At 46.2% G+C, this 25,690-nt stretch overlaps 1 protein-coding gene across 1 annotated transcript in view; it reads right to left on the bottom strand.

Moving 5' to 3' along the window:
• The window catches only part of cdc40 (cell division cycle 40 homolog (S. cerevisiae)), a 48,179-nt gene that overhangs the window by 2,346 nt on the left and 20,143 nt on the right, over nt 1–25,690 (bottom strand). The window contains exons 9-14 of the mRNA XM_014205521.2: nt 23,317–23,362; nt 16,886–16,987; nt 15,474–15,589; nt 14,837–14,970; nt 3,455–3,531; nt 2,152–2,296 (exon numbers count right to left, since the gene is read on the bottom strand). Of these exons, the coding sequence (XP_014060996.1) occupies nt 2,152–2,296; nt 3,455–3,531; nt 14,837–14,970; nt 15,474–15,589; nt 16,886–16,987; nt 23,317–23,362 (620 nt within the window). The remainder of the gene's footprint in view (nt 1–2,151; nt 2,297–3,454; nt 3,532–14,836; nt 14,971–15,473; nt 15,590–16,885; nt 16,988–23,316; nt 23,363–25,690) is intronic.

A 25,690-nucleotide genomic window follows, 5' to 3' on the forward strand; every position in this document is an offset into this window, starting at 1 on the left:
GTGGAAAAACAGAAATAATGTCAATAGGAAAAAAAAATTAAGAATAGCTCATGATCTAAAGCAATAATTTTAAGTGGACCCCCCAAAAATATTTTATACTTAGCATGCTTAATCAAGGTTAAAAAAAAACGAAATATATAAAGATAACTTTATCCCATTACTCAACAATATGAAAGCAGATCTAATTAAATGGAACAATCTTCCCATAAATCTTAGTTACAGCTTTGTGAAAAAGCATTTGCCCCCTTTCTCGACATGGGTCCCATTATGCCTGCCGAAAACCAAACACTTCATTCCACAGTAAGAACCTTATACCAACGGTCAAGCATGGTGGTGGTAGTGTGATGGTTTTGGGATGCTTTGCTGCCTCAGGACCTGGACCACTTGCTTTAATAGAAGGATCCATGAATTCTGCTTGGTATCAAATAATTATACAGGAGAATGCCAGGCTATCAGTCCACAGCTGGGTCATGCAGCAAGACAATGATCCAAAACACAATCAAGTCTATATGAAAATAGCTAAAATGCAACACATTTGAAGTTTTGGAATGACCTAGTCAAAGTCCAGACCTAATCCCAATTGAGATGTTGCAGCAGGACTTGAAACGAGCAGTTCATGCTTGAAAACCTACAGATGTCTCTGAGTTAAAGCAGTTCTGTATGGAAGAGTGGGACAAAATTCCTCCACAGCGATGTGACAGACAGATGAACAACTACAGGTGTTTGGCTGGAGTCACTCCAGCTAAAGGTGGCACAACCAATCATTGAGTGTAATGGGCAAATACTTTTTCACACAGGGCATTGGGTGTTGCATAACTTTGTTTATGAAATAAGTATGTAATAGTGGTGTTATTTGTTTACTCGGGTTCCCTTTATCTAATATCAGGTTTTGGTTGAAGATCTGATAACATTCAGTATCAAACATATTTGAATGTGGGCAAATATTTTTTCACAGCACTGAATAAACCTCTTCAGAATGGCAGGCCTCATACGTTTTTACATGTATTCTCGGTAACACCAATTACCCCACCGAAGTCATTCAAAAAATAATTACACTCATAAATGACTTTAAATGGGCAAATAAAACTCATCTCTTTAAGTCTGAGGGTGGTTTTAACCTTCCAGACTTGGAATTGTATCAACTCACCACCCAAGACTTTTACTTGAGACAAATTGTTAAATGTACTAAAGAGGAACAATGGATTCATATTGAAGATGCGCATGCTCAACCCAAAAATCTTTTCTATTTTCTAAGGATAAAGCTAAGAACATTAACAACTTCTTAGTTAAGAACACTAGAACAATATGGAAGAAAATCTAAGGGATTCTACAAGAACCAATTTCACTCCCAAAAAACACACCCCTATGGAACAATCCATGGGTAGCTTTTCCGAATTCACCAATAAATTGGTCCACGTGGAAAACTAAAGTAATAGAAACCGGAATTGACTTGGTAATAGAAAATATAATTTCCATGACAGAATTAAAAAGTGATTTTGGACTGACCAATTTAGATATTTTCAAATACATGCAACTTAAGTTTCATATCATGAAATGTATATTTGAAATCTTCTTTGACATCAGAGCAATGTTGAGGGAAGTTGGCTGTCAGAAGTTTTACAATTTAAGATTACTTTTAATCCGTCCATCTGCATATTTCAAGACATGGCATATGAGGGTACAGTGAGATACCCAATGGGTTGGACCATACTTTTCTCATCAATCAGTTTAATTCAAATTCTACTTAAAAACTGGAAATCAAATGATCCTCCATCGTTAAGACAGTGGATGAATCAAAGGCATTATTACTTAAATATTGAACAAATTTGGGCTACAGAGAGAAATAGAATAGCACAATTTGAGGCCATATGACATAGTGTTACATGCACTGGGAACGCCCAAGGTATGAAGAATGAGAGGGAATGTTGGAGTGAGAAACGTAACGGGTATGGATGTGGTGGGAACATGTGAGTTTGAGCAGGTGTGATGTCATTGATGTTGGTTGGAATTTGTGTGCGTCTATCTATTGCATTCTGTCTATGTATGGTTTCTAAGGTAATTTGTTTAAATGAATAATAAAATAACACCTTGTTTCCGTTGCAAACCATTTTGCTACCGTTTGTACTAATGTATAGGATGGATTTGTCTTACCTCATGTCTGGGGAGAAGTCCACCTGGCAGGCGTAGCCAGCCACCATGTGGCCCTTGAAGATCTTCTTCTTGTTCAGACGGAAACGGTTCTGGGCTCCAAATATCAGGATCTGATTGTCCATGGACTGGCAGGCCAGCCACTTACCTACAGTGGGAGAAAATACAATAACATTTCAAAAAAAATTGTTACATTTCTTTGTTATTTTGAGTTCTGAGTTTTAGTTAGAGCATGCTGATGTTAGGGGTTGACCCCCCAGGTCAGGACTTCTCCAGTGAGCAGTGGGCCTGGACCAAGTTATTTCAAAACAACACCTTTCTGATCAACCTTTTCACAGTGTGAAAAGCAGCCAATGCATCATCAAGGGGCTTGGGATAAAACTAGAAATAAATGATAAAATGTAAAACAGATTGAGCGTGTGAAACAAGCCAGGTTGGTTGAGCTAAACGCAAAGCTAGGTATTATGGTCTGTGTTATTCAGGCCTGTATTATTCTGTCCCGTCTCATTCAGGCCCGTAGGAGTGGACCACCCCAGTAGACACTAGCAGCTCTTCTCTGTAACCGCCTGAGAGGGAAAGATGAGGCCAATCACTTTGGAAAGAATGAAAATACTTTTGATGACCGAATGCTGACTTGGGCTACGTCCCAAGTGGCACCCTTTTCCCTATATATAGTGCACTATTTTGGGCCCTGTTCAATAGGGTGCAATTTGGGATGCAACTTTGATGTTAGCTTCACAGACGTTCTGTTAGCTAGCAACCCGCCTGTCTCTCTACGCAGACATTAGGACTCAGTAACAGTGTGTGCGCAACTGTGTGTGTGCACCCGCTCCACTGTGTGTGTGCATGTGTGTCCTCCCTTTCCGAGTGCCTCCCAAACAATCCCACATAAAGGGATGCCATTATCTCAAAATGCCAACCGCTGTAGGTGGACGAGAAACGGATAAATACAACTGGGCTCTCTTTTGTTAAACTGGAGCGAAAATAAGGAGGCGAGTGGAAGAAAGGCTCCATACGCAGCAGTCCCAGCTAGAGCTGCTGCGTGGCTACCCTTTAGGAGTGGAGCTGTGGGGGACAGAGTGGAGTGGGCTGCTCTCCCAGTGAGAGTTCATCTGTTATTTAGACTAATGACAAACAATCCATGTCAGGACAAATATATGAACACAGCTCAGAGAGAAATATGGGGAAGAGAGAATGGGGGAGAGGGATGGAGGGGAAGGGTATGAAGGAGGGGAATGGTTCAATTAAAAATCTGTGTGTGTGTGTGTGTGTGTGTGTGTGTGTGTGTGTGTGTGTGTCCACTCACCATTGGGTGAAAGCGTTACAGCAGGCATAGAGTGCATACTGGGCTCTGCGATGTATTTGAAGTCCACGGGAATGTCCCTGTAAAACACAAACGCAGCACGGTCACAAAGCGTTCAGAGTACGCTCAGAGTACGGTCAGAGTACGGTCAGAGTACGGTCGGGAATAGTCCACAGGTCAGCCATGACACTACTGCTATCAGTGTTGACAACTAGCATTAATGCTCTCACATTGGAAACATTGAAAGTCATGCAATGCAGCTGGCGCTTGTGCCTTGGAAGGATGTGATTCTAGCTGAGGATCAAAACTATACTGTTGACCAAACAGTTAAGATCCAGACACTGTTGTCATTACAGATACAGTGCCTTCAGAAAGTATTCACACCCCAAGACTTATTCCACATTGTGTTACAGTCTGAATTTCAAATGGGTGAAATGTAGAAATTTTTGTCACTGATCTACACACAATACCCCATAATGTCAAAGTGGAATAATGTTTACAAATTAATTACAAATGAAACGCTGAAATGTCTTGAGTGAGTAAGTATGCAAGCCCTTTGTTAGGCAGCCATTTTCTAAATAAGTTCAGGAATGAAAATGTGCTTAATACATCACATAAATAATTTGCATGGACTCACACTGTGTGCAATAAAAGTGTTAAACATGATTTTTGAATGACTACCTCATCTCTGTACTCCACACATACAATTGTCTGTAAGATCCCGCAGGCAAACACTGAATTTCAAACACAGATTCAACCACAAAGACCAGGAAGGTTTTCCAATGCCTCGCAAAGAAAGGCACCTACTGGTAGAGGGTTAAAACAAAAGTAGACACTGAATATTCCTTTAAGCATGGTGAATTTATGAATTACACTTTGGATGGTGTATCAATACACCCAGTAATGGCTGTGATAGGAGAAAACTGAGGATGGATCATCATTGTAGTTACTCCACAATACTAACCTAAATGACAAATGTGAAAAGCAAGCCTGTACAGAATAAAAAATATTCCAAAACATGGAATATTTTAGTTTGCAATAAGGCACTAAAGTAAGAAACAGAACAAAACCTAGAGGTAAACCTGGTTCAGCTTACTTTCACCAGACACTGGAAGATGAATTCACCTTTCAGCAGGACAACAACCTAAAACGCCAAACATATACTGGAGTTGCTTACCAAGACGACGTTTAATGTTCCTGAGTGGCCTAGTTACAGTGGAGTAGATTCTAAAGTCAAAGTCAAGGGGTCTGAATACTTTCTGAAGGCACAGTATATGTAAATACCATGTTCGCTTAAACACTGTGCCAAGAGCATCCAATTAAATCCACTCTCTCCCTTTCTGCATTCTCTTTTTCCCCTCTCCCTACTTTCTCAACCCTGCCCTCTCTGAGTTTGAGAGTGAAATGGAGGTCAATCATGCATTTTGTTCTAGGGTCTTCATGGCATCATCCAACTCTATGGTCTTCTCACACACGGTCGTGAACAGAGCAGCTGGCAGATCTAACAGGATGAGTGTCCGTGACAGAGACATCAGCGACAGGCTGAAGATTGTGTATGACTGTGAATAACGTTGTTGTGTTGAGGGTGTGTTGACCGTGTAAAAGAGTTGATCCTCCTCGCTCTCAGTGGGAGGCTATCTGGACTGAGGCCATCTCTCCCTCCACTCTTCCTTTCTCTGATCGCACACAGCTGGACTGGTTTAGAGCCACGGCGGTACACAGCTCTATCCCATAAACACCAGCTAGACATACCTAACCAGGGCCAGAAGGAAAAGGACACCCTCCATCCCTAAACCAGAGTGAATTACAGGAAACAACTAATCCAACAGTCGTAGGATTAAACACACAAACACACAGACCAAAAGGCCCTCCGAGCAAGCCCTGCCTGACGTCCACAGCAGAGCAGAGTCAGGCCAAACTAACTCTCTAAACACAAACAAAACGCATCAAATCTCCTCTCATAACTCTAAAAATAACTCAATGTGTCTGCGTGGCTGGGAAAGAGAGAACAAAGCAGATCGTTTGGAGTGGACTGCTGTTCTTTCCTCCCAGTATGTTAATGAAGCCCATAATGAAGCTGCAGTTGTTTCTGAATACCTTTACCTGTCCCAGTCAGTCCTGATTCACCAGGCCTGGGTCGTATTCATTTACGCATCAAACGTAAGACAACGGGTTGAAACAGGAAGGGACTATGTGGATTTGTCCAATGAGAACTGCTCATTTGCCATTGCAAAGTGTTTTGCTACAGTGTACACTAATGAAATTGTGCCTGGTTTTTATCTTACCCTCACCAGTGTCTTGTCTAACGGATCCATAAGGGGGTGCAGAGCCTGTAGCCACCAGGGGAAGGTTGGCATGAACTCTCTCTCTCTCTCGTCTGTCTGGCTCTGTGTGTGTGTGTGTGTGTGTGCGTTTGCTGGCACAGTGAGGTACACTGTATTGATTCTAAACCGTGCCCAGCACAGCCCATACACTCAGTCTCTACAACCCCAACTAATATACCTCAGCTACTGACAGCCAGCCACCTAGAGTGCTCTTCAATCTGGATAAACGTGTGCGCGCACAAAAGGGCCACAAAGGAGTGTTTGTGCTGTGTTTGTGTGTGACTAACAAGGAGTCCGTCTGTAGTTCCAAATCCCTCCGCTACCCTCCCTCTCCATCTCTGTGTCAGTGATGTGACTCCATGTTTATTTCTGCCTAATTCAGCTGAGATTGGTGGTTGAGCTCTCCCTAATCCTACCATCTGAGCTGTCACAGGGGGAGAGGGGGGGGGCAGTAAAGCCTCTCGTTGGCCCAGCGTCTTCTCTCCACCATAACAAACTCCTAATGAGTGTGCAATCCACTCAAATACTCAACGCCAAAAGAGTGTCCTAGTTCTCCTCTACCCTAACTAGTGTTGTACAGTATACTGAAACTTTTGTACTTTTTTATACCCCCAAAAAACAGTTTGGTACCAGAACTTTGGTCATGTTTGATAGTTCTGTCAAAAGTGTCTCACATGAGAGAGAGGATCAACTCTGTCTATCAGCGCAGTCACTTCATAGCCCTAAGAGCAAAATGTCTTCCCTGTGTCCCTTACACTGGAAATCCATTGAGCACGTTTTGAAGATTAAACAACGGAGCCCCATTCATTTTCAATGTGAGTATGGGCGAGGGAGCGTGAACAGGGTGGGACAAAAGTTTGGGAAAGCTGAACTTTTGTCGCGTACACCGTGGCATCGAGTTGCTATTGACCAATCGAAGCTCACTATAGTTTCCAGCCCCAACTGGATTGGCTATTGATACCTAGCACTATATATACTGCTTGCTAACACCAACATAAGGGCGAAGCAAGTGCGGATATCAACATGTATGCGTTAAAAGGATCTCGGCCATCACTCATTCATTGCTAGAGCTGTCTGGGCAGCATTGTTAGCTCTCCACTCACGTGAACAATCATGCTTCATAGCGCGACGCATGTTGAATGCGGAACGAGGGAGAGCTCGGTCGGTTGTTTTTTAAAGTTTCTTGAAAAAAAGTATTTACTAGTTTACTCGTTTCTTTTGGGACCCGCAACACGGTTAGCCTAAGTTGCTGGGACACTGCCAAACCCTTAAAGTCTGAAGAGCTGCTGCTTGGCGAAGCAACCTGCCTAATAGCCAGATTCCCTTGACAGTTTGAACACAGCCCACGACGCGTTTAGCCCTTGTGGTTGGGACTGCAGATAGTCCCTGGCTTATGGCTGTTTAAATCCCTGCTGTAGGTTGCTGTTTTCATTGGCCCTATGAGCTGTGCTGGCTGGAATCAACAAAAAGATGTCTACAAGCTATTGTTACAGCAACAGGAAAATGGCTTAAAGAGCTTTGTCAGAATACTGGTGGACTCAACTAACAAAAGAACGGACGATCTGATCAGAGGTACAAGACGTAAAGAACAGTTTGCAGTTCTCCCAGGGAGAGGTGGATGTCCTGAAAGAGACTTGCAGCAAGATGACAAACTAAGTCCACGGAAGATGACATCAGCACTGTCTGTGAATCATTATTACAGATGACTGGGAAAACTGACTAGTATAAGGTTCCCTAACTGGCGGCCATTCAGCCCACGGATGATTTTATATTTTTTATAGTTGGCTATAAGACTGTAAAAACACCAGCAAATCAGCTCCAAATGATTTTAATTTTGGAAATCTGTTCCAAAGTATTCCCGTGTATAAAGGAGAGATATATGTGATCATATACAAATGTAAGCAAGGTTTGAAATTATTATGTTTTAGTCAAATGTTATATCTGTTTGGGCTTCTTGCTGCTCAGGAGAGGAAGGCTCACAATAATGGCTGGAACAGAGCGAATGAAAAGGCATCAAACACATGGAAACTGTTAAGCATGAAAGACCCAATAGTGTTGCAGTTCTTAACACAAACCGGTGCGCCTGCCACCGGAGCGCCTACTACCATACCCCTTCAAAAGGCACTTAAATCGTTTGGCTTTGCCATTCACCCTCTGAATAGCAAACATACACAATCCATGTCTCAAGACTTAAAAATCCTTCTTTAACCCGTCTCCTCCCCTTCATCTACGTGGATTTAACAAGTGACATCAATAAGGGATTATAGCTTTTCACCTGGTCAGTCTCATGGAAAGAGCACGTGTCCTTAATGTTTTGTACACCTAGTGTATGTAGCCTTAGAAATAAGGTTCATGAAATCAATAACTTGCTAACATCAGATAACATTCATATATAGGTCATCTCTGAAACTCACTTCGATAATTCAGCAGTAGCAATAGTAATGATTCAGCAGTAGCAATACAAGGATATAACATCTACAGAAAAGACAGGAATGCCTATGGGGGAGGTGTTACTGTATATGTTCAGAGCCATATTCTTGTAAAGCTTAGAGAGGATCTCATGTTAAATGTTGTTGAAGTGTTGTGGTTGCAAGTTCACCTGCCTCATCTAAAGCCTCTTCTATTGGGGTGCTGCTATAGGCCACCAAGTGCTAACAGTCAGTATTTATATCATGTCTGTGACATCCACTTGTATTGAGCATATCTTCACCAATGCTGCAGAGCATTGCAGAGCATTGGTGTATCAAATAATATAAAAATAATGTTGAGGAAAAAAATGGCCTTTACTGCTATTAGCCCATACAAACACATTGCATAACAGATTCACTACATAACCCCCCCCCAAAAAAATCTAAAGGAAGTGTGTTCTGAAGTGTCTGTCCTATATCTGAGAGATCAGTGAAATGACAACATTGAACAGGGAACATATATTTCTGTATAAAAGAGAGAAAAAAAGAGATCAGTTTTGAATTTAGTCATTAGTGTGGGAGAGATGGAAAAACTATTGTTATCCATCAATACTGATAACCCACCACATATACACCCTTTATAGGAAACTATTGTTATCCATCAATATTGATAACCCACCACATATACACACTCTTTATAGGAAACTACTGTTATCCATCAATACTGATAACCCACCACATATACACTCTTTATAGGAAACTACTGTTATCCATCAATACTGATAACCCACCACATATACACCCTTTATAGGAAACTACTGTTATCCATCAATACTGATAACCCACCACATATACACCCTTTATAGGAAACTACTGTTATCCATCAATACTGATAACCCACCAGATATACACCCTTTATAGGAAACTATTGTTATCCATCAATACTGATAACCCACCACATATACACCCTTTATAGGAAACTATTGTTATCCATCAATACTGATAACCCACCACATATACACCCTTTATAGGAAACTACTGTTATCCATCAATACTGATAACCCACCACATATACACCCTTTATAGGAAACTACTGTTATCCATCAATACTGATAACCCACCACATATACACCCTTTATAGGAAACTACTGTTATCCATCAATACTGATAACCCACCAGATATACACCCTTTATAGGAAACTATTGTTATCCATCAATATTGATAACCCACCACATACACACCCTTTATAGGAAACTATTGTTATCCATCAATATTGATAACCCACCACATATACACCCTTTATAGGAAACTACTGTTATCCATCAATACTGATAACCCACCAGATATACACCCTTTATAGGAAACTATTGTTATCCATCAATACTGATAACCCACCACATATACACCCTTTATAGGAAACTACTGTTATCCATCAATACTGATAACCCACCACATATACACCCTTTATAGGAAACTACTGTTATCCATCAATATTGATAACCCACCACATATACACCCTTTATAGGAAACTATTGTTATCCATCAATACTGATAACCCACCACATATACACCCTTTATAGGAAACTATTGTTATCCATCAATACTGATAACCCACCACATATACACCCTTTATAGGAAACTATTGTTATCCATCAATACTGTTAAACCACCAGATATACACCCTTTATAGGAAACTATTGTTATCCATCAATACTGTTAAACCACCAGATATACAACCTTTGTAGGAAACTATTGAGAATGGTAGCAGACTGTATTGCCACCCCTATTTGCTATATATTTAACCAAAGCCTAAAGGAGTGTGTCCACAGGCATGGAAGGAAGCTCAAGTAATTCCACTGCCTAAAAATAGTAAAGCCCTCTCTGCTGGCTCTATGAGCCGCCCAATCAGTTCGCTGCCTGTTCTTAGTCAAAACGATGGAGAGAATTGAATTTGACCAAATATAATGCTATTGTTCAGAGAACAAGTTAACTACTGATGTTCACCATGCACATGGAGAAGGGCACTCAGCACTGACTTCGATGACAAATTATTGGTTAAATTAAATGGATAAGATGATAGTTAGAGCTGTATTGTTAGATTTCAGTGCAGCCTTTGATGTCATTGATCATAAATTGTATTGAAGAAACTCACTTGCTATGACATCACCTGCTATCACATGGTGGGAAAGTTATTTATCCAATAAAACCCAGTGTTCCTCAACGGAAGCTTCTCGAACATCAGATGCAGTGCCTTCAGAAAGTATTCACACCCCTTTACTTTTTCTACATTTTGTTGCATTACAAAGTGGGATTAAAATGTAGCTAATTGTAATTTTTTGGTCAAAAATCAACAAAATACTCTAACGTCAAAGTGGAGGAAAAATTAAAACTTTTCTTCAAATTGAAAATAAAACACTAATATATCTTGATTAGATAAGTATTCAACCCCCAACTTTTGGCAGCAATTACAGCTGTGCGTCTTTCAGGGTAAGTCTCTAAGAGCTTTGCACATTTGGATAGTACAATATTTGCCCATTATTCTATTTAAAAGTATTCAAGCTCTGTCAAGTTGATTGTTGATCATTGCTAGACAGCCATTTCTAAGTCTTGCCATATATTTTCAAGCCGAATTAAGTCAGCCATACATTTTAAAGACGATTTAAGTCAAAACTGTAACTAGGCAACTCAGGAACATGTATATTTAGCCTTGCTTTTTAGGTGATTGTCCTGCTGAAAGGTGTTGGAAAGCAGACAACCAAGTTTTCCTTTGGGATTTTGCTTGAGCTTAGCTCTATTATGTATTTTTTTTATACATTATTATTTTTATCCTAGTCTCGTGTAGCTCACTTGGTAGTGCACGGCACTTGCAACGCCAGGGTTCTGGGTTCGATTCCCACAGGGGACCAGTATGAAAATGTATGCACTCACTACTGTAAGTCACTCTGGATAAGAGCGACTGCTAAATGACTACAGTGTAAAATGTAAATCCCCAAAAAACTCCCTAGCCCTTGCCGATGACAAGCATACCCATAACATGATGCAGCACCACCATGCTTGAAAATATGAAGAGTGGTACTCAATGATGTGTTGTGCTGTGCTGGATTTGCACCAAACATAATGCTTTATTTTCAGGACAAAAATATATTTTCTTTTCCACATTGCAACAGCGTGATTTAAGACTAACCCATTTTACATTTTAGTCATTTAGCCGACGCAATTGGGGTTAAGTGGTTTGCTCAAGGGCACATTGACAGATCTTTTACCTAGTCGGCTCAGAGATTCGAACCAGCGACCTTTCGGTTACTGGCCCAAACGCTTGGCAACCTGCCGCATTTTAAACATTGTGTGTTTGAGCTACAGACTTCTGGGTTGTACCATTGGATGAATCTATTTCTTCTGCATCCTCTAGTCTGTGTGATTAACGGAGGCTGAGCTAAAGAGGTGTTTGTGAAACGGATTCAGAAGGGGCCCGGGGCCGGGTCTTTTTTTACATAAACATCTGTAGAGCTACAAATGATTAAAAGCTATCTATGAAAAGCTGAGACTCTCACAAACACGCACAGGTAACATGTTTTGCTCTATGACCCTCACAAGCTACACAAGAATCGTTAGAAGGGGTTCTTTTTATTTTTGACATTTATCAATAAAACTGTTTATGTCAAATAGTGTTGTGTTCTACTTGTAGCCTTGGTTGTCCTGAAAAGAACACGGTAAACTACTTCATTGTGAGGCTAAATATAAGGGCTGGAAATGCAGATAAATTATAGTCAGATAAATGAAAAGCCGATTTTTGCTGAGGGCTTGGGACTGATAGGGTTAACACACTTGAATAATGCAACATGGCATGTAGAAATATTGAAACTGTTCCTTACTGTTTGCAAAACAATGTCCAGACAGGCTAGAACACTTGTACAACGCAAGACAATACCGGTAGCTTCCAGCTTTAATTGTAGGCTAACTTTCCTTGCCAGCTTACAGCTGAAGCAAACATCAATTCACTCCCCTAGTACTTTGTGATAATATGCTAACTATCACACAAAAAATGCTGATTTCAAAGCTGATTGTGACCCAAAACTTTATTAATTCACTTAGTCTCCCTCGCCACCAAAAACAAATTCACTTCTTCGTCTCCCTCGTCTCCAGTCTGGTTTCCACTAGATTCCATAGCCAAAGTCAGATTACACCGCCATGTTCTGCCTCAGTGAATGACGTCATTACTTTCTTAGAGACAGAAAAGAGATTGCTTCTTCTATGCAAATGTTGTTAATCAGTCCAATAAAATAATCCCAGCAGTTGCCAGCAAAATAAGTCCAAAATGAGAGGGATTGTTTGTCATCTGAAGCCCCATGAAACCAACTAAAACAAGCTCAATAACTCAATGCATGCAGACACTCCTATTGAATAATATGCATTCACCTGTATTGTGAATAGACCTATATCTTGTTAATCATAAAGATTCACCATTCAAATAAATGATTACCACTGTTGTTTTGTCGTTAGATTGTTTTTACCAAAGTCAACTTGCTTGTATGATGGTATAATTGATTTATTATTGCATACATGGTGGTCTCAAAAAAAATGTAAACACACATTTTCAAATGTAATAATGACATTGAACTCAAAAGATGGCTAACGATTGAACACAGCAGTAGCGGAGTTTATATGTCTGGACCCAGTGAACACAGCAGTAGCTGACTTTATATGTCTGGATCCAGTGAACACAGCAGTAGCTGAGTTTATATGTCTGGACCCAGTGAACACAGCAGTAGCTGAGTTTATATGTCTGGATCCAGTGAACACAGCAGTAGCTGAGTTTATATGTCTGGATCCAGTGAACACAGCAGTAGCTGAGTTTATATGTCTGGATCCAGTGAACACAGCAGTAGCTGAGTTTATATGTCTGGATCCAGTGAACACAGCAGTAGCTGAGTTTATATGTCTGGATCCAGTGAACACAGCAGTAGCTGACTTTATATGTCTGGACCCAGTGAACACAGCAGTAGCTGACTTTATATGTCTGGATCCAGTGAACACAGCAGTAGCTGAGTTTATATGTCTGGACCCAGTGAACACAGCAGTAGCTGAGTTTATATGTCTGGATCCAGTGAACACAGCAGTAGCTGAGTTTATATGTCTGGACCCAGTGAACACAGCAGTAGCTAAGTTTATATGTCTGGATCCAGTGAACACAGCAGTAGCTGAGTTTATATGTCTGGACCCAGTGAACACAGCAGTAGCTGAGTTTATATGTCTGGATCCAGTGAACACAGCAGTAGCTGAGTTTATATGTCTGGATCCAGTGAACACAGCAGTAGCTGAGTTTATATGTCTGGATCCAGTGAACACAGCAGTAGCTGAGTTTATATGTCTGGATCCAGTGAACACAGCAGTAGCTGACTTTATATGTCTGGATCCAGTGAACACAGCAGTAGCTGAGTTTATATGTCTGGACCCAGTGAACACAGCAGTAGCTGAGTTTATATGTCTGGATCCAGTGAACACAGCAGTAGCTGAGTTTATATGTCTGGACCCAGTGAACACAGCAGTAGCTGAGTTTATATGTCTGGATCCAGTGAACACAGCAGTAGCTGAGTTTATATGTCTGGACCCAGTGCCATTCTAGGACTTTGGCTAATAGGCCTTCTTTGTTTTTGATGTGGTATCGTTTTGGTATCGAGTCTCGTGATACTAAACCTGGCATGGAAGTAAAAATTCTGGTATTGTGACAACACTAACAAGTACAGTGTCTCTAAATAAACTGTAAAAACTGCAACAGAGATGTAACAGATGGCGGTGCATTCAACCCCTTCACTCACATATAGAATGCATAACGCTCCCTTCTCACCGACCAAGCCCACTAACTCTCCAGACTACACTACTAAAGCCACAGCTGGTATCCCTGGCACCCACTCCTTACCAGTCAATCCTACTGCTTAAACACACACCAACCGGATATTACTGAAAGGAACACAAATGATGGGAAAAGGAGGGCATTTCATTTAATATGTGCTCTTCTAATAAAACAGTCCCTCTAAGAATCCCTGTGAAACTTCTGTCCTTAGTCACCGGGTCTTAAATATTTATCAAGTTAGCGAGGAAAACAACAGTATTTGTTAATCGTCATGGGAACCAAGCTAATTTGCAAGTCATTCTCGCCGGGCTTGGGGATTGAAAATACTTATTTTTCCTGACAAAATAATCTAGCTAAACAAGCCATAAGCGAATAAATAAATATGACAGAGGAATAAGAGCTGCTAGGTAAGACCCTGAAATGACAAGCTAGAAGACGAGGACTTTTCATCGAAATCAACGGTACTTAAACTTCCCATGACCTGCCCACCCATAGCACCCCAACCCAGTCACCAAACACATTCCTCCACCACTCTCATTTGCACTTCATCACTTGTTAAACACTCATTGGCAATGAGTTCAGTTTGCAGAGGTATCTAGAAGACTGTCAGGACAAGCTGTTGGCTGTAATGTACAAGCCAGAGATACAGTATATTATGGAAATGAAGCATAATACCAGGAGTGATGCTTGATGCTACTCACCAACAACGCTGTTGAATAATCCTCATTTCATAACTGTGCTGATTCAGGCCAACACAGTGGTAGGGCGCAGGTAAAAAGCTCAGCAGTCTCTGTCACTCACCACTCCCACACGCGGAGGGACTTGTCGTCTGACGTGCTGACAAAACGGCGGTTCTCATCCACGAACGTGATGGTGTTGACCGCGCCCAGGTGACGGTCATACTCCTGAACCACCTCCCCGGTCCTTGCGTCCCACTGAGAGAGGGGGGTGAGAAAGAAAGAGTAAATAAGTAAATTAATACAAATTGAAACAGGTTACACACACACACACACACACACGTAGATTAGCTATGGGAATAATAATTACACAACACACACTCCTGTCACAGACAAACACTAGAACACACACACAACAAATGTACAGTGTAATGTAATTAGAGGGCAGACGATTGCCCGTTTACAGACCCATTCATTTATTCCAGGAGCAGTTTTTAATTGCTTTTCCAGCGAAGGGACTGGTCTCAGTGGGTTGTCTTTCACAGATCTCTCTGTCTTTCTCTGCCCTGTCCTCGCTCTCTACATTTCCCAAGATCAATAACTTGCTCTAGTCCTGTTGCGCCGGTCTCACACACGCTACACTGGAGCCCACGGAGCATGAAATGCACTCCTGTCTCATATTGATCAGCCTCTAGGTAGTGTGTGTGTGTGTGTGTGTGTGTGTGTGTGTGTGTGTGTGTGTGTGTGTGTAATGACAGCACCTGAACGATCTTCTTATCAGACATGCCGGCCACGAAAAGGTTCTGCTTGTCCTCATCTGGGTTGAACTTGACGCAGTACGGCACCTTCCGGTTGGTGAAGCGGGAGATGCACTGGCCTGTGGAGGGAGAGTTTACACGTTTCAGAACCACCCACACTGTGTCTTCATTATAGTACAGAAACCATAGAATGACATATTCATGAATAGAATCTCTATGGCAGGACAACCACCAGCGGCTAGCCATAACTTGCCGGTGTGCCATTCTGTCAATCCAATCAGATTTGTTGAATCCAACTCTGTCAATGCAATTGCCGATATCAATAATCCTCATTACAATAGGTCAATACAAGTTGACTACATGTAAATGGAATGGGCCCTAACCCTACAGCTCAGTGACTAGTAAACAAGGTGCTATGACAACAAGTAGAGGTTTAGTTTCTGTACTGCCCTCTGCTGGGGGGGGGAGAGACCCTCCCTGCTCCTTGTATATGTTGGTTCTACACCAGTGGAGGCTGCTGAGGGGAGGACGGCTCATAATAATGTCTGGAATGGAGTCAATGAAATGGTATCAAACACGTCACATATGTGCTGTCCACTGACTCCATTCCAGATATTTGTATGAGCCATCCTCCCCTTAGCAGCCTCCACTGACATCCGCAACACATTTCTTTCTCCTGGGGGAGCAGAGACCCTCCATGGTCCTTATGGTAGAACCAACATCTACACAACACATTTCTATCTCCTGGGGGAGCAGAGACCCTCCATGGTCCTTATGATAGAACCAACATCTACACAACACATTTCTATCTCCTGGGGGAGCAGAGACCCTCCATGGTCCTTATGGTAGAACCAACATCTACACAACACATTTCTATCTCCTGGGGGAGCAGAGACCCTCCATGGTCCTTATGGTAGAACCAACATCTACACAACACATTTCTATCTCCTGGGGGAGCAGAGACCCTCCATGGTCCTTATGGTAGAACCAACATCTACACAACACATTTCTATCTCCTGGGGGAGCAGAGACCCTCCATGGTCCTTATGGTAGAACCAACATCTACACAACACATTTCTATCTCCTGGGGGAGCAGAGACCCTCCATGGTCCTTATGGTAGAACCAACATCTACACAACACATTTCTATCTCCTGGGGGAGCAGAGACCCTCCATGGTCCTTATGGTAGAACCAACATCTACACAACAATGCTGGCCACCTTCAGTAAGGCACAACAGCTGGCATGCTTCTCTGAGCAAGTAATTGTGACGGCTCTATTTCTGGCATTTCTATCATGGCCACGACTGTGCTGTTCAGTGACAGTCCCCAGGCCTGGGCTGCGTTCAGAAGGGGGCAACGTTGTGGAACGTTCGTGGCATTTCTATCCTTGTCACCACAATCGCGGCTGGACCGACCTGTCTCTGTGTCCCAGAGTTTGAGGTAGCGGTCGTAGGCTGCACTCATGTACTGAGTCCCAGTGTTGTTGAAGCAGATATCCCGCACTGCTTTACTGTGGCCTGAAGGGAGAGAGACAAGAGAGAAACACTTACACATTACATATGCACATATTCTTCCTGTTCTGTTATTCTGTCATAGCCCCCTGATCCCACTGCCCGTCATATCACATTCATTGTTGGAATATCAAAATCACAGATGGAAAAAATAAAGAGAAAGCCAAGGTGGTGAAGAGGGGAAGAGAGGGAGGATCAAGGAAGATGATGATACAGGCCCTTCTATCCTCTCCATCCCTCTCTCTACAACTCCTCTCTTCCCCGTGGTCTCCACCTATTCCTACCTCTATCCCTCTCTCTACAACTCCTCTCTTCCCCGTGGTCTCCACCTATTCCTACCTCTATCCCTCTCTCTACAACTCCTCTCTTCCCCGTGGTCTCCACCTATTCCTACCTCTATCCCTCTCTCTACAACTCCTCTCTTCCCCGTGGTCTCCACCTATTCCTACCTCTATCCCTCTCTCTACAACTCCTCTCTTCCCCGTGGTCTCCACCTATTCCTACCTCTATCCCTCTCTCTCTACAACTCCTCTCTTCCCCGTGGTCTCCACCTATTCCTACCTCTATCCCTCTCTCTACAACTCCTCTCTTCCCCGTGGTCTCCACCTATTCCTACCTCTATCCCTCTCTCTACAACTCCTCTCTTCCCCGTGGTCTCCACCTATTCCTACCTCCATCCCTCTCTCTACAACTCCTCTCTTCCCCGTGGTCTCCACCTATTCCTACCTCTATCCCTCTCTCTACAACTCCTCTCTTCCCCGTGGTCTCCACCTATTCCTACCTCCATCCCTCTCTCTACAACTCCTCTCTTCCCCGTGGTCTCCACCTATTCCTACCTCCATCCCTCTCTCTACAACTCCTCTCTTCCCCGTGGTCTCCACCTATTCCTACCTCTATCCCTCTCTCTACAACTCCTCTCTTCCCCGTGGTCTCCACCTATTCCTACCTCTATCCCTCTCTCTACAACTCCTCTCTTCCCCGTGGTCTCCACCTATTCCTACCTCCATCCCTCTCTCTACAACTCCTCTCTTCCCCGTGGTCTCCACCTATTCCTACCTCTATCCCTCTCTCTACAACTTCTCTCTTCCCCGTGGTCTCCACCTATTCCTACCTCCATCCCTCTCTCTACAACTCCTCTCTTCCCCGTGGTCTCCACCTATTCCTACCTCTATCCCTCTCTCTACAACTCCTCTCTTCCCCGTGGTCTCCACCTATTCCTACCTCTATCCCTCTCTCTACAACTCCTCTCTTCCCCGTGGTCTCCACCTATTCCTACCTCTATCCCTCTCTCTACAACTCCTCTCTTCCCCGTGGTCTCCACCTATTCCTACCTCTATCCCTCTCTCTACAACTCCTCTCTTCCCCGTGGTCTCCACCTATTCCTACCTCTATCCCTCTCTCTACAACTCCTCTCTTCCCCGTGGTCTCCACCTATTCCTACCTCTATCCCTCTCTCTACAACTCCTCTCTTCCCCGTGGTCTCCACCTATTCCTACCTCTATCCCTCTCTCTACAACTCCTCTCTTCCCCGTGGTCTCCACCTATTCCTACCTCTATCCCTCTCTCTACAACTCCTCTTCCCTGTGGTCTCCACCTATTCCTACCTCTATCCCTCTCTCTACAACTCCTCTCTTCCCCGTGGTCTCCACCTATTCCTACCTCTATCCCTCTCTCTACAACTCCTCTCTTCCCCGTGGTCTCCACCTATTCCTACCTCCATCCCTCTCTCTACAACTCCTCTCTTCCCTGTGGTCTCCACCTATTCCTACCTCTATCCCTCTCTCTACAACTCCTCTCTTCCCCGTGGTCTCCACCTATTCCTACCTCTATCCCTCTCTCTACAACTCCTCTCTTCCCCGTGGTCTCCACCTATTCCTACCTCCATCCCTCTCTCTACAACTCCTCTCTTCCCCGTGGTCTCCACCTATTCCTACCTCTATCCCTCTCTCTACAACTCCTCTCTTCCCCGTGGTCTCCACCTATTCCTACCTCCATCCCTCTCTCTACAACTCCTCTCTTCCCCGTGGTCTCCACCTATTCCTACCTCTATCCCTCTCTCTACAACTCCTCTCTTCCCCGTGGTCTCCACCTATTCCTACCTCCATCCCTCTCTCTACAACTCCTCTCTTCCCCGTGGTCTCCACCTATTCCTACCTCTATCCCTCTCTCTACAACTCCTCTCTTCCCCGTGGTCTCCACCTATTCCTACCTCTATCCCTCTCTCTACAACTCCTCTCTTCCCCGTGGTCTCCACCTATTCCTACCTCCATCCCTCTCTCTACAACTCCTCTCTTCCCCGTGGTCTCCACCTATTCCTACCTCCATCCCTCTCTCTACAACTCCTCTCTTCCCCGTGGTCTCCACCTATTCCTACCTCTATCCCTCTCTCTACAACTCCTCTCTTCCCCGTGGTCTCCACCTATTCCTACCTCCATCCCTCTCTCTACAACTCCTCTCTTCCCCGTGGTCTCCACCTATTCCTACCTCTATCCCTCTCTCTACAACTCCTCTCTTCCCCGTGGTCTCCACCTATTCCTACCTCTATCCCTCTCTCTACAACTCCTCTTCCCTGTGGTCTCCACCTATTCCTACCTCTATCCCTCTCTCTACAACTCCTCTCTTCCCCGTGGTCTCCACCTATTCCTACCTCTATCCCTCTCTCTACAACTCCTCTCTTCCCCGTGGTCTCCACCTATTCCTACCTCCATCCCTCTCTCTACAACTCCTCTCTTCCCTGTGGTCTCCACCTACTCCTACCTCTATCCCTCTCTCTACAACTCCTCTCTTCCCCGTGGTCTCCACCTATTCCTACCTCTATCCCTCTCTCTACAACTCCTCTCTTCCCCGTGGTCTCCACCTATTCCTACCTCCATCCCTCTCTCTACAACTCCTCTCTTCCCCGTGGTCTCCACCTATTCCTACCTCTATCCCTCTCTCTACAACTCCTCTCTTCCCCGTGGTCTCCACCTATTCCTACCTCCATCCCTCTCTCTACAACTCCTCTCTTCCCCGTGGTCTCCACCTATTCCTACCTCTATCCCTCTCTCTACAACTCCTCTCTTCCCCGTGGTCTCCACCTATTCCTACCTCTATCCCTCTCTCTACAACTCCTCTCTTCCCTGTGGTCTCCACCTATTCCTACCTCTATCCCTCTCTCTACAACTCCTCTCTTCCCCGTGGTCTCCACCTATTCCTACCTCTATCCCTCTCTCTACAACTCCTCTCTTCCCCGTGGTCTCCACCTATTCCTACCTCTATCCCTCTCTCTACAACTCCTCTCTTCCCCGTGGTCTCCACCTATTCCTACCTCTATCCCTCTCTCTCATTCCCTCCCCTTCATGTGTTCGAGATGACCCTTTAAGACCGCCTTTTATCAGCGCTACACTGTTACCGTGGAGATAACATGGTCTGTCGAGGCTAACCAGCTCTACCCAGGCCTTTCCATGGCTCAAGCTGCCTGGCTCGAGCTGCCTGGTTCGAGCACACACACACCTCCCTCCTATCCCGCTCTCAAGAGTTTTAGTGACTGTGGCACAAATCCCAACGATGTTAAAAGGCTGTGTTTTTCATTATGCTGCTTTATTGAGATGACAGTGAGTAAGATTAGACAAGGGCAGGCACAGTGAATTGGGTTTCGATTTTGCAATAAAGGGCAACATTAAAAATGTCCCCCCTTAAAATCAATGACAGAAAAAAAGAGGGAAAGAGAGAGAAGTGATGGACTGAAAGAGAGAGAGAAAGAGCGTAGTCTCTTGTTGATGTATTAAATAAGTAAAGAGTATATTGGGCAGCATGTTGATAATGGTCCTGATTCAGTACTGTGACAGCAGACTCCTAGTCTAAACCCCACAGGCACTGTACAGACCTGGCACTCACACAGGCTCCATTCCTAAAACACACGCACTCTCCATACCTCTATTTCAACTCTTTCTCACCCTCTATTCCCTCCCTCTACATCCCAAGGCTGTTGAATTATACATGGGGTTTGAGGGAACTGACAGGCAGAACCCCGACTGAGGGAAAACAATCTCCTCTGACAGCTCATCCTGGAGGGAGGGAGGGAGGGTTCCCAACACCCAGCCTGGAGGGAGGGAGGGAGGGTTCCCAACACCCAGCCTGGAGGGAGGGAGGGAGGGTTCCCAACACCCAGCCTGGAGGGAGGGAGGGTTCCCAACACCCAGCCTGGAGGGAGGGAGGGAGGCTCCCCAACACCCAGCCTGGAGGGAGGGAGGGAGGGTTCCCAACACCCAGCCTGGAGGGAGGGAGGGAGGCTCCCCAACACCCAGCCTGGAGGGAGGGAGGGAGGCTCCCCAACACCCAGCCTGGAGGGAGGGAGGGAGGCTCCCCAACACCCAGCCTGGAGGGGAGGGAGGGAGGCTCCCCAACACCCAGCCTGGAGGGAGGGAGGGAGGCTCCCCAACACCCAGCCTGGAGGGAGGGAGGGAGGCTCCCCAACACCCAGCCTGGAGGGAGGGAGGGAGGCTCCCCAACACCCAGCCTGGAGGGAGGGAGGGAGGCTCCCCAACACCCAGCCTGGAGGGAGGGGGGGAGGCTCCCAACACCCAGCCTGGAGGGAGGGGGGAGGCTCCCAACACCCAGCCTGGAGGGGAGGGAGGGAGGCTCCCAACACCCAGCCTGGAGGGAGGGAGGGAGGCTCCCAACACCCAGCCTGGAGGGAGGGAGGGAGGCTCCCAACACCCAGCCTGGAGGGAGGGAGGGAGGCTCCCAACACCCAGCCTGGAGGGAGGGAGGGAGGCTCCCAACACCCAGCCTGGAGGGAGGGAGGGAGGCTCCCAACACCCAGCCTGGAGGGAGGGAGGGAGGCTCCCAACACCCAGCCTGGAGGGAGGGAGGGAGGCTCCCAACACCCAGCCTGGAGGGAGGGAGGGAGGCTCCCAACACCCAGCCTGGAGGGAGGGAGGGAGGCTCCCAACACCCAGCCTGGAGGGAGGGAGGGAGGCTCCCAACACCCAGCCTGGAGGGAGGGAGGGAGGCTCCCAACACCCAGCCTGGAGGGAGGGAGGGAGGCTCCCAACACCCAGCCTGGAGGGGAGGGAGGGAGGCTCCCAACACCCAGCCTGGAGGGGAGGGAGGGAGGCTCCCAACACCCAGCCTGGAGGGAGGGAGGGAGGCTCCCAACACCCAGCCTGGAGGGGAGGGAGGGAGGCTCCCAACACCCAGCCTGGAGGGGGGGGGAGGAGGCTCCCAACACCCAGCCTGGAGGGAGGGAGGGAGGCTCCCAACACCCAGCCTGGAGGGAGGGAGGGAGGCTCCCAACACCCAGCCTGGAGGGAGGGAGGGAGGCTCCCAACACCCAGCCTGGAGGGAGGGAGGGATGCCACTGTCTAGTGTAATCCTATTCTCAACACTCAGCGGAACCTTCAGATTCCATTAACATAGCAGTAAATTAAAAGGGATACTTCAGGATTTTGAGGCCCTTTATCTACATGCTATAAGATACCCATAGACTTACAGTCATTGCACTAATGCTAGTTAGCATTGGCTCACGAAACTACCTCCAACTTCCTTCACACTGGACACAGAGACATACAAATGGTATCTACGAGTTAATCTGGCTCTGGGGAAGTAGATAAAGGGCTTCATTGCCAAAATCCTGAAGTATCTCATTAACGTTCCATTTCCATCCAGAACGTTTCCCCAGAAGTCTGATGCCATTTTAAATCTACTCCATGTCTTAAACCCCCCTCCACCCCAAACAGTGTCAGCTCACGTTCCATTAATGTTCTATTAATGCTGAATTAACGTTTGGACTCAACATCAAGAGTTGAGGAATAGTTGGAAACAGGGTAATGGGATGTCCAGCGCATGCTCTAACACCATCTTACAGCTACCCTATGTCCAGCCTGCCTCACAATGTCCAGCCTGCCTCACAATGTCCAGCCTGCCTCACAATGTCCAGCCTGCCTCACAATGTCCAGCCTGCCTCACAATGTCCAGCCTGCCTCACAATGTTCAGCCTGCCTCACAATGTTCAGCCTCACGTTCACTCAGCGTTGAATTAGTGTTCAATCTTCATTTAGAGAATGCCGCTATAGGCAGAAACAGTGTAATCAGATCTGCCAAGGGAGAGGAGTATGATGGATTGGAATCTAAGCTGTACTGGTGGATAGATTACTTCAATATTCAATGTGCTTGATTGATTAAGAAACGCAATTGGTTTTGTATACCCTTAAGAGATGACAACACTTAAGACTTGTTAGTGGTTTCAGCTAAGGTCTTATCCTCTTAATCCAATGGGCATTGTAATCCTTGTAGCACAACACATGAATAACAGAAACAAAGTGCGAAAGAGGAAACAGACTTAGTCCACTTACCGATAAACGTCCGTACGCACCTCCTCTCATTATACACCTCCCATAACTAAGGAGAGAGGAACGAGAGAAGATTAAAACAGATTCTGCCAAAAACACTGACCGTTTGACTGGCTTTGACCAGCACGGGTCAGTGTCTCAAGCACCAGTCCCACTGGTAAACAGTGAGGGTCTCATCAGAAACCAGCACAGGGCTCATCTGAGACGGTTAAGTCCTAATTAAAAACCAGTAGGCCCCTGGTTCTACCAGGAACACGCAGAGAGGAAGAGAGACCAAAGACATGTTTATTTCTAAGTCCACAGGATAGAATCACTCTCAGCTAAGCCAAGGAGAGAGAAATGGAAAGATAAAGAGAAGGAACAGAGGGAAAGAGAAGAGGCTCCTTCTTCAAAACACAAGTTAGTTTGTCTCAGTCAAGGTGGGAGAAAAGAGGGATGGAGCAGAGAGAGATTGTTTAACTTAATATGAAAAAAATATCATGCTGAGGAAAGGGGAAATGACAAGAGCTATAGAAGATCTAAATAACCCAGTACATCCAATGGTGTGGCAGCGTGGCAGGAGAGTGTGAGCTTGGCAGGAGTGTGTCAGGAGTGTGGCAGGAGTGTGGCAGCGTGGCAGGAGTGTGCCAGCGTGGCAGGAGTGTGTCAGGAGTGTGTCAGGAGTGTGGCAGCGTGGCAGGAGTGTGCCAGCGTGGCAGGAGTGTGCCAGCGTGGCAGGAGTGTGTCAGCGTGGCAGGAGTGTGCCAGCGTGGCAGGAGTGTGTCAGGAGTGTGGCAGGAGTGTGCCAGCGTGGCAGGAGTGTGCCAGCGTGGCAGGAGTGTGGCAGGAGTGTGGCAGGAGTGTGCCAGCGTGGCAGGAGTGTGCCAGCGTGGCAGGAGTGTGCCAGCGTGGCAGGAGTGTGCCAGCGTGGCAGGAGTGTGTCAGGAGTGTGCCAGCGTGGCAAGAGCGTGTCAGGAGCGTGTCAGGAGTGTGGCAGGAGTGTGGCAGGAGCGTGGCAGGAGCGTGGCAGGAGCGTGGCAGCGTGGCAGGAGAGTGGCAGCGTGGCAGGAGAGTGGCAGCGTGGCAGGAGAGTGGCAGCGTGGCAGGAGAGTGGCAGCGTGGCAGGAGTGTGGCAGGAGTGTGGCAGCGTGGCAGGAGTGTGGCAGCGTGGCAGGAGAGTGGCAGCAGTGTGGCAGGAGTGTGGCAGCAGTGTGGCAGGAGTGTGGCAGGAGAGTGGCAGGAGAGTGGCAGGAGTGTGGCAGGAGAGTGGCAGCATGGCAGGAGTGTGGCAGGAGTGTGTCAGGAGTGTGGCATCGTGGCAGGAGTGTGGCATCGTGGCAGGAGTGTGTCAGGAGTGTGGGAGCGTGGCAGGAGAGTGGGAGCGTGGCAGGAGAGTGGGAGCGTGGCAGGAGAGTGGTGAGCGTGGCAGGAGAGTGGTGAGCGTGGCAGGAGAGTGGTGAGCGTGGCAGGAGAGTGGTGAGCGTGGCAGGAGAGTGGTGAGCGTGGCAGGAGAGTGGTGAGCGTGGCAGGAGAGTGGCAGCGTGGCAGGAGAGTGGCAGCGTGGCAGGAGAGTGGCAGCGTGGCAGGAGCGCGGCAGCGTGGCAGGAGCGCGGCAGCGTGGCAGGAGCGCGGCAGGAGCGCGGCAGGAGCGCGTCAGCGTGGCAGGAGCGCGTCAGCGTGGCAGGAGCGCGGCAGCGTGGCAGGAGCGCGGCAGCGTGGCAGGAGCGCGGCAGCGTGGCAGGAGCGCGGCAGCGTGGCAGGAGCGCGGCAGCGTGGCAGGAGCGTGGCAGGAGCGTGTCAGGAGCGTGTCACAGACCTGCCAACCCTGTCCAACTTTTTAGAATACCAGACGCACACGGCAAGTTGGAGATTCAACTTGCCTGCATAGCACGTGCCGAATTGGGGTTCTCTTTCCCCGTACGCACGCTGTTTGAGTCTGATTGCAATTATAGAATTGTACCAAATCAAATCAATTCCATTACATGTACAGTGTAGAATGGAGATAATTATCTATAACATTTTTCTTAGCAAATGCCCCCAAGTTTAGTCTCTATAGTAGAGGAACGCTTGTCACCTCTCAAACAGGGCCAATCACCAGGGCCAGCTCACAAGTATTGGCTTTTTAAATACAGTTCCTAATCAACACTAAAAGCAAAATCATTTTGAAAACAAAAACAAACGATCACATCAACACAGACCGCAAACTGGTTACACAAAGCTTCAGTAGGCTACCGCAAAGGGAATCTGACCGCTGTTCAGTAAGTAGTCTACCGCAAAGGGAATCTGACCGCTGTTCAGTAAGTAGTCTACCGCAAAGGGAATCTGACCGCTGTTCAGTAAGTAGTCTACCGCAAAGGGAATCTGACCGCTGTTCAGTAAGTAGTCTACCGCAAAGGGA

Source organism: Salmo salar, chromosome ssa06 (assembly GCF_905237065.1).
Source record: "Salmo salar chromosome ssa06, Ssal_v3.1, whole genome shotgun sequence".
In the NCBI taxonomy this organism is placed as follows: domain Eukaryota; kingdom Metazoa; phylum Chordata; class Actinopteri; order Salmoniformes; family Salmonidae; genus Salmo; species Salmo salar.